Here is a 9,468-nt window from a genome sequence, read left to right on the forward strand (position 1 = left end):
AGTCTACTGTTGCACACCTGATCGACCCGTGAACCTAACGCGTTAATATTAGTAGATAAGACGGTCACAGCTTCCATAAGCTTCTGCAACGTTTGCTCGTGTTGACCGACTAATTTGCCCTGGCTTGCAAGGGCCAGGGGGAATTGAGTATGGTCTGCAGGATCCATGCTTTGGCCGGATTATTCTGTTACGCAACGTCAACAGAATTAGGACCCCAAAAGCAGATGTGGTTAGGTTGCGTACATTAGATTTAATAACCAAAGTTGTATATAACATACGTGGAGAAAGGGAAAATCATCAAACTGCATGTAACACGCGAGTAGAAGTAGTAAAAGTACAAACCATAGGAGACGCTGTCAAAAAGGTTACCGTGAAACAAGTACCAACTATCCGGTTCTAAACTAACTAGGTGGACGGAGCCAGAGCAGAAGGATGACACCAAGAAAAGAAAAAAAAAGTAAAGGGAATCTAATCCACACCAGATTAGAAGTGACTCATGGTTTGGGTCAGACACGAAAGATACCAAAACTAATACTAAGGTACAAGAAGCAATAGTGTAATACGCATAGGTGTGGAACAACGAGGAACAATGGAAGAGAGCAATGCCATACAATAATCCAGTGCCCTCCTTCTGTTTCTGTTGCATCTAAATAACCAACTGATCATCATTGCCATCAGGTGTGTCACACACGAATAACAAAAATGTAAAACTTAGATGACACTTTTAAATTTTTGTGTGTGTAGTTGAAAGCCTTTGCGCTGTCGCCCAGTGGAGAGAGACTGGAGAATCCTACCACCATAGAAATTGTAGTGCTGGACCAGAATGACAACAGACCTGCCTTCACCCAGAAACAGTTCACTGGTGCTGTCTCTGAGTTCTCAGTACCAGGTAAATCCACATTACACACTTCTTCGTCATAAATAAATAAGAAATAATAATTCAATCAGAGAGTCACATTAGCTAATTGTCTAATGTTAACTGTTTTGAACAGGTACATCAGTAATGTCAGTGTCAGCCACAGATGCAGATGACCCAATGACAGAAAACGCTTTTCTCAGCTACTCTATCATTGGCCAAGAGAGCATCCCAGCCAATGCTGTTACCAAGACCATGTTTGGTATCAACAACGAGACGGGAACCATCTACACAAGAGATGTTGGCCTTGACAGCGAGGTAAGATGCCCCGAAGACACTAGAGACCTCTAAATATACAGGATCTCATCATCTTACATAACTATTATACTATTATGACATTCTATAGAGAATGTACTGCATAGAATATACCTGTAAATATACTGTACTGTATACTGTACACTCCACTCCAACAGTTTTATGGACTGATGAGACAAAAATGAACCTTTATCAAAGTGATGGAAAGGCTAAAATTTGGCGAAAGAAAGGATCTGCCCATGATCCAAAACACAATACACTGCACCACAAACATACAAAGCTGTAAAACTTAGTTGAATGTAGTGGCTTGGGCTTGCATGGCTATTTCTGTAAAGTTAATCTTCATTGATGTAACACATGATGGCATCTGAAAAATTAACTCAGAAGTAGTCTGGAAAAACAGTTTGCGTGACAATTTAGATGCAACCAAACTGATTGAGAGATCTTACATCATGCAACAAGAGAATGATGAAAAACACAAGGACTTTATCAGGGGAAAGAAGTGTAAGGTTTTTGACAGACCAAGTAAATCTCCAGACTTAAACCCTACAGAGCATGCTTTCAGTCTACAACAAAAATAAGCATGTGGCCACAGTGTTCCAATACTTTTGGTAGAGAGTTTAAATGTTATTGTTGCAGTTGAATCATATTGTCCTCTTTCCAGGTGGTGAAGACCTTCAGGCTGATGTTACAAGTTGCTGATATGGGTGGCATGGGGCTGACAAGTGAAGGTGTGGCCATCATCCATGTCTCTGATATCAACAATCATGTTCCACAGTTTAACCCTAGCTCGGTGAGTCCTTCTTACAAGAATAGATCAGTTAGATGTTATAGATGACATGAGGAGAATCAGTACAAAATTCAAACAGTAGAATTATTTGTATTTACTAGCTGTGTTATGTTTGTGTGATCCATTCAGTACAGCATGAAAGCAGTGGAGAACAGAATGAACTATGAGATCGGTCGTGTCAATGTGACTGACGTTGATGATCGTGGAACAGGAAACTGGGAGGCAAAATATTTCATCTCAAACGACCCTTACAGAATCTTTGCCATCACAACAGACAGTGTCACCAACCAGGGCATTCTGATGGTGGTGAAGGTAAAGTTGATCCAGTAATATAAAGTAAATATACTGTAGATGCATGACTTATATATTAGCTGATCACAACAAGTCCATGATTTACCTTTTATTTTTTAAATTGCTTTTACCACATAATTACAATATTGCATTCATTGGAATAATATCAACAAAATATACGAAAAATAGTGATCGACCAGGATGTCTTTTGGAATCTTCTTAAATCAATGGCTCTTGTTCCATCCATCCATCCATTTTCCATACCGCTTATCCTCACTAGGGTCGCGGGTGTGCTGCAGCCTATCCCAACTACCTTTGGGCGAGAGGTGGGGTACACCCTGAACTGGTCGCAAGCCAATCGCAGGGCAGATATAATATAAACAAACAACCGTTCACACTCACATTCACACCTACGGGCAATTTAGAGTCTTCAATTGTCTTGCAGCCCCTGGATTTCGAGGCACAGAATGAGCACATCCTGTTTCTGACAGTTGAGAATCTCAATCCACTGAGCGACAAGGCTCCTAACTTACCAGTGAGCAGTGCAATAGTGGTAGTCACAGTTGTCAATGAGAATGAAGCGCCACATTTCAGAGAAGACCCAATACAGATTGTTGTACCTGAGTCTGTGGCTCCTGGAACACTACTGAAAAGCAACATTGCATTTGATCCTGATAATTCTGACCTAAGGTATGAAGACATCGGTATAGTGATTTTTCATTCTATTCTTCGCTTATACTGGATGTGACCTTGAGCATAATTTCTGTGCTCTTTATGCTGCAGGTATGAGATAAGTAGAGATCCTGAGAGGTGGCTGGACATCAACAGACATACAGGAGACATTACTGCAAAGAGAACTTTCAACATGCGATCGCATCATGTTAAAAACAACATCTACGTTGCTATTGTCAAGGTTACAGGTCAGAATAGTCCTTTCTTAAAATGTTTATATTTTTAAAATACCTCAGCCAGACACTTCCATACATCTTCTGGACACCTACACATTTTAATGAGATAGGTCACAGGTGCTCCCAGGGATTTGCATGGGATTTGGGGCCCCACCACTTCAATGCTGTAGATTTCAAATATTATTTTCAAAGACTCATGTCAGTTATGGGCATTTGCTAATTCCCAAAATATAGATTGAGTAGGTTCTGCTACTAACATATGCTGCACTGCTTCACCTGTACAGATGTTGGCGGTGTGTCAACCACTGCCTATGTGGCCATCACGTTGAAGGAGACCAATGACTTTGCCCCAAAACTCCTTCCACTGAGTGGCACCGTGTGTAGGGATGCAAGAAAGATGGCTTCTGGATTAGTACTGACTGCTGAGGATGACGATTTTCCTCCACATGCTGCACCATTTTTCTTTGAAATGCCCCATGATGTGTCAATGAATTGGACTCTCATTCAAGTCAATGGTAGGGTAATGGTATGGAAGAATGAGGACTAACAACGGCTATTGAATGTGTATGACTAATTCAGTCCACAGTTACCTACCTAAATCCTCTGACTTCTTTCAATCCCTGTGTGTGCCCTTTTTGACTTCAGACACCCATGCATTGCTGCAGCCTCTTGTAGACATAGAGGATGGAGAATATGCAGTCATGGTGTTGGTATCAGACTCTGGAAACCAAAGTCTCAGCTCTTACGCTCAGGTCAACGTCACGGTATGTCTCTGTGACTCATTCCGAGACTGTAAGTCTGAGGCGGGGGCAGTGTTCGGCTCCAGCATGGGGATCAGCTTGATCGCGCTTATTATCGTCATGGCCAGTATTGGCCTCCTTCTATGTAAGTTACACTTTGAACATATTATTTATTGCTCGATTCTGGCAAAACATTGAAAAAGGTTGACATAAAACAGTTTATGATAGTGTTCATGTGTCAAAACTACCATGTTAAAAGTAGAATGTAGTAGTTACTGACGATAGCACCTTTGGTTTAGAAATAATAATTTGGTGTTGAGATCCAATATAAGGGTGAGGGATATTAGACTTATCAAATAAATTATTGGCCATGATATCATCATAATTATAAAGGTGTCGTATTGCAGTACTGCTCCTATTAGCTGTGGCGCTGAGCTCTTGTGGGAGACGGCATCATATCAAGAAAGGAACTGGTCTGCTTGGGGGGGATTCGGAAGACGACATCCGGGACAATGTCCTCAACTACAATGAACAAGGAGGGGGTGAGGAAGATGAGGTAAGGCTTCATAATTGATGATTTGGTATTATTAGAACCATGAAATTTATTTTTTTCAACATAATTTAATCAAACATCCTTGTAAGGATAAGTTTATACTGTATGTGTAAAAACCTACTCACTTAAGCATCAAAGTTGCTCATGTCATGTGATTCATTTTCTGAGGCTGTAGTGTATGGATTTCAATCTTTTGATGTCAAAAACAGCTGCCTCAAAGTTTCACAGTTACAAACCACAGTTCTTGCAGTTCTTGTATATTGCATTTCAAGTGGTGAGAGACAAAGATGAGGACCAGTACAGAGAAAAGGAGATGGAATGAGGGTGGTATGACAAAAAGATTTACCAATCCCTGTCCTTGCAGAACGCCTTTAACATCGACCTACTGTGGAATCCTCTTGATGCGCCCTTGACCCCCACGCCATACTACGCAGGCTCTGGTGTTCCTCGAGGCAAGCAGCCCTTCAGAAAGGATACACCACATGACCTGCCTTCTCCCATCTACCCTCGGAGGCCCCCAGCAGATCCCACTGACATCGAGGACTACATCTCTGATGTAAGATGCTTCTGTGAACATGACCAAAAACCTAGAAGTGTTTTTTTGACGTCCATACATCCTATATTTACGTTGTTTATTGGTGAAACAGATTCTCCGGGATCTAAAATAATCAATTTCCATTCAGTGTGTCTTATTGATTTCATTTCTTTTCAACAAATCATAGGTTTAGGAATAAAAAACATCAGATTGAACAAAATAATATTAGATTTCTACATCACTTTGTTGTTTATAGAAATACTATACCAAATACTGTAAGTTTGTCTTTGGTGATCTCTTTTCTCTAACAACACCAGGATTTGGAAACTCATACATCCTGTGCAGAAGTTAAAAGTTAACAGAGTGCATTTATAGAGATAGTTGGGTTCTAAATACTTAAATATAATTTCAAGGTTCATAACAACACTATTATTGAAATTGGCTGGTGTAAAAAAGTCCACCGGGATAAGCTCCAGCTCATCCAGCGTAACTTTGATGTGAAAGGTGGCCGGGACAAAATATTTTTTGTGCCCCAACCCACCTGCCCCCTGACAATTTTTTTTCCACAATTTTACATCCATCAATTGGGTGCACTGGAATGCAGCCCTATGGGGGGCACAAGTCAGTGCAAACTGTAGGCCGGTCCCAAGCCCGGATAAATGCCGGTCCCAAGCCCGGAGAATGGAGGAAAAGTGTACTGGTGCCCATTTTTAAGAACAAAGGTGATGTGCAGAGCTGTGGCAACTATAGAGGAATAAAGTTGATGAGCCACACAATGAAGTTATGGGAAAGAGTAGTGGAGGCTAGACTCAGGACAGAAGTGAGTATTTGTGAGCAACAGTATGGTTTCATGCCTAGAAAGAGTACCACAGATGCATTATTTGCCTTGAGGATGTTGATGGAAAAGTACAGAGAAGGTCAGAAGGAGCTACATTGTGTCTTTGTAGATCTAGAGAAACCCTATGACAGAGTACCCAGAGAGGAACTGTGGTACTGCATGCGGAAGTCTGGAGTGGCAGAGAAGTGTTAGAATAATACAGGACATGTACGAGGGCAGCAGAACAGCGGTGAGGTGTGCTGTCGGTGTGACAGAAGAATTTAAGGTGGACATGGGACTGCATCAGGGATCAGCCCTGAGCCCCTTCCTTTTTGCAGTGGTGATGGATAGGCTGACAGATGAGGTTAGACTAGAATCCCCGTGGACCATGATGTTTGCAGATGACATTGTGATCTGCAGTGGAAGCAGGGAGCAGCTGGAGGAACAGTTAGAAAGATGGAGGCATGCACTGGAAAGAAGAGGAATGAAGATTAGCCGAAGTAAAACAGAATATATGTGCATGAATGAGAGGGGTGGTGGGGGAAGAATGCGGGTACAGGGAGAAGAGATGGCAAGGGTAGAGGACTTTAAATACTTGGGGTCAACCGTCCAGAGCAATGATGAGTGTGGTCAGGAAGTGAAGAAACGGGTCCAAGCAGGTTGGAACGGGTGGAGGAAGGTGTCAGGTGTGTTATGTGACAGAAGAGTCTCTGCTAGGATGAAGGGCAAAGTTTATAAAACAGTGGTGAGGCCAGCCATGATGTATGGATTAGAGACAGTGGCACTGAAGAGAAAACAGGAAGCAGAGCTGGAGGTGGCGGAAATGAAGATGTTGAGGTTCGCTCTCGGAGTGACCAGGTTGGATAAAATTAGAAATGAGCTCATCAGAGGGACAGCCAAGGTTCGATGTTTTGGAGACAAAGTTAGAGAGAGCAGACTTCAATGGTTTGGACACGTCCAGAGGAGAGAGAGTGAGTATATTGGTAGAAGGATGATGAGGATGGAGCTGCCAGGCAAGAGAGCTAGAGGAAGACCAAAGAGAAGGTTGATGGATGTCGTGAGGGAAGACATGATGGCAGTTGGTGTTCGAGAGGAGGATGCAGGAGATAGGCTCTCATGGGAAAGGATGACGCGCTGTGGCGACCCCTAACGGGACAAGCCGAAAGGAAAAGAAGAAGAAGAAGAAGAATTGGGTGCACTGGTGGGTCATATGCAGAGAAAAATTGTTTAAAACAGCCTCTAGCAGCGGTTCTCGAAGCGTGGTATTTGACTCCATCGAGCGCAGGGGTGTCCCACTTATTTTTGTCATGGGCCACAGGTTTTCATCAGAGGGCCCTTATGACTATGAAAACCTTATAAATGTATAGTCATTTCAACATATTTCAAATAAACAATTGCCCCAGAAATTGATTGTTGCACATTAGAATTAGATTTTAAATCAGAACTCATGGAAAATTGTGGTACACAAATATTAAGTGAAGAACAATTGTTCACTTTATGTTAAAAAGGGATTTGTTGTAAACAATACATAAAAAATAATCTTGTAATAATATCTGTTAAAAGTTAAATTTGTTTTTTTTTAAAAGTATGAAAATAACAAACACATTTACCAAGAAACATGAAGTAAAGACAAGACTTTAATTGCTTTACAAGGCTACATGAAGTGTTGCAGATACAGTGTTGACCAATGCACTGCTGTAATTGGCAGGGGTTTCCCACGTGGCTCAGTGCTTGTCAAGTGTCAGTTTATTATCTTGTTACATTGTTTTTGGACAGTAAAAAAGTGCAAGGAACCAAAACTGCTATCTGAAAAAGGTGCAAGGGACATGTCCCCCCTGTCTTCCCTCAAGGGAAAACTGCTCCACCTCCTTCAAGTTTGATAGTCACTTACAGACTGGTACATGTTTTTCTCAAGAATATCACTGCATTTAGCACCAACCATCTTTCCCTCGACTCGTACCAGTTTCCCAGTGACTGCTATTAAGAAACATCCCCTCAGCACATTTCACTGTGGGAGTGGTGTCCTTGGGGAGATGAGATGTGTTGGGTGCGCACCAGGCTTAGTTTTCCTTGATTGAAAAAAACAAACAAACAAAACCATATGATATATATATTTTCATTTTACCTTCGATAGCAACCAGTCGTCCTGTCCCAGCAGCTGAAAAACACCATCACAGCATGATGCTGCCATCACCATGCTTCACTGTTGGGACTGTATTGGACAGGGGATGAGCAGTGCCTGGTTTTCTCCACACATACCTCTTAGAATTAAGGCCAAAATGTCCTATCTTGGTCTCATCAGACCAGAGAATCTTATTTCTCACCAGCTTGGAGTCCTTCAGGTGTTTTTTTTAGAAAACTCCATGCAGGCTTTCATGTGTCTTACACTGAGGAGAGGCTTGTCGTGCCACTCTGCCATAAAGCCCCAACTGATGGAGGCTTTACTGTTGGAGGAAACCGGAGTGCCCAAAGAAAACCCACGCAGGCACGGGGAGAACATGCAAACTCCACACAGGCGGGGCCGGGGATTGAACCCCGGTCCTCAGAACTGTGAGACAGACGCTCTAACCAGTGCCGCCCGTGCTCATTATATATTTAGCATATGATCCTGGCGCCCTCATACTGGTCAAAGGAAACTCAATCTTGCAACTTTCATCGACTAATCAGCTAAGCTTCTAACAAAATGTACAAGGGGAAATACTGTGTGATTGAACAGTAACTCCCTATTTTTAAGTACTTGTAATTTATTTCTGAACTATAATTCTTACAAGAAATGAACATGAGAAGAAAGTGTATTGCATGGAGTTTTATTGAAAATTTGATATGGGCGGCAGCATTAGCCACCAGTTTCTCAAGCCGCCTGAGGACCGCATTAATTGGTTTCACAGGGAACTCTTGTGGGATGGAAGACATAACTTTCCGTATTCGCCCTTCGGGTTCTCCCAAAGTCGTTGGTTTGGTAGAATAGACTTGCCCCTTTAATCATCGAACATATACAAAAAAAATTTGAAAAATATTACAACATATGAATAAATAAGTAGTTTAAAATAGGGAGTTACTTTTCAATCACCCTGTATAAAACTCTGTACCACATCTGAAGTCTCCCAATGTGAAGGGAGCTATGGTGTATTTTGATTGAAGAAGAAAGATTTTGTGTTTATTTATTAAAATCCATCCATTCATCCATCCACCCACCATCCCAGTTGACTGGGAAAGAGGCAGGGTAGACCCTGAACTGGTCGCCAGCCAATCAGCGGGTTTATTATTATTACCATTTTGTTTTTTAATGTTTTATGTTTTGTTTTGTATACAGTTTGTTGTATTTATTGGTATTTCTCATTTGCCTTACCTGGATAAATAAAGATTAAATAAAGCGAACTTTAAAATCTAAATAGCTTGTCTGAGAATGTGCTGAGACTTCTGCAGAAACGCCATGTTTTAATTGTTCCATCAGGGTCTGGACGCTGCAGATAAGGATCCTAACGTGCTGCCCTATGACACAGCCCTGATCTATGACTACGAAGGAGAGGGCTCGCTGGCAGGCAGCCTCAGCTCCATTACGTCTGGCAGCTCAGATGAAGATCAGGACTATGACTATCTCAACGACTGGGGACCACGATTTCAGAAACTGGCCAACATGTATGACCCACGTTAGGTGGGAAG

At 41.9% G+C, this 9,468-nt stretch overlaps 1 protein-coding gene across 1 annotated transcript in view; it reads left to right on the plus strand.

Annotated features, from left to right (window-relative positions):
- The window catches only part of cdh15 (cadherin 15, type 1, M-cadherin (myotubule)), a 23,266-nt gene extending 13,798 nt beyond the window's left edge, over positions 1 to 9,468 (plus strand). Inside the window, exons 4-14 of the mRNA XM_061764171.1 lie at positions 745 to 889; positions 993 to 1,174; positions 1,836 to 1,964; positions 2,091 to 2,273; positions 2,698 to 2,942; positions 3,036 to 3,172; positions 3,445 to 3,675; positions 3,806 to 4,045; positions 4,308 to 4,456; positions 4,818 to 5,009; positions 9,260 to 9,468. Coding sequence (XP_061620155.1) covers positions 745 to 889; positions 993 to 1,174; positions 1,836 to 1,964; positions 2,091 to 2,273; positions 2,698 to 2,942; positions 3,036 to 3,172; positions 3,445 to 3,675; positions 3,806 to 4,045; positions 4,308 to 4,456; positions 4,818 to 5,009; positions 9,260 to 9,460 — 2,034 coding nt within the window. The 3' untranslated portion in view covers positions 9,461 to 9,468. The remainder of the gene's footprint in view (positions 1 to 744; positions 890 to 992; positions 1,175 to 1,835; positions 1,965 to 2,090; positions 2,274 to 2,697; positions 2,943 to 3,035; positions 3,173 to 3,444; positions 3,676 to 3,805; positions 4,046 to 4,307; positions 4,457 to 4,817; positions 5,010 to 9,259) is intronic.

This window comes from Phyllopteryx taeniolatus, chromosome 2, assembly GCF_024500385.1.
Source record: "Phyllopteryx taeniolatus isolate TA_2022b chromosome 2, UOR_Ptae_1.2, whole genome shotgun sequence".
Classification (NCBI taxonomy): Eukaryota; Metazoa; Chordata; class Actinopteri; order Syngnathiformes; family Syngnathidae; genus Phyllopteryx; species Phyllopteryx taeniolatus.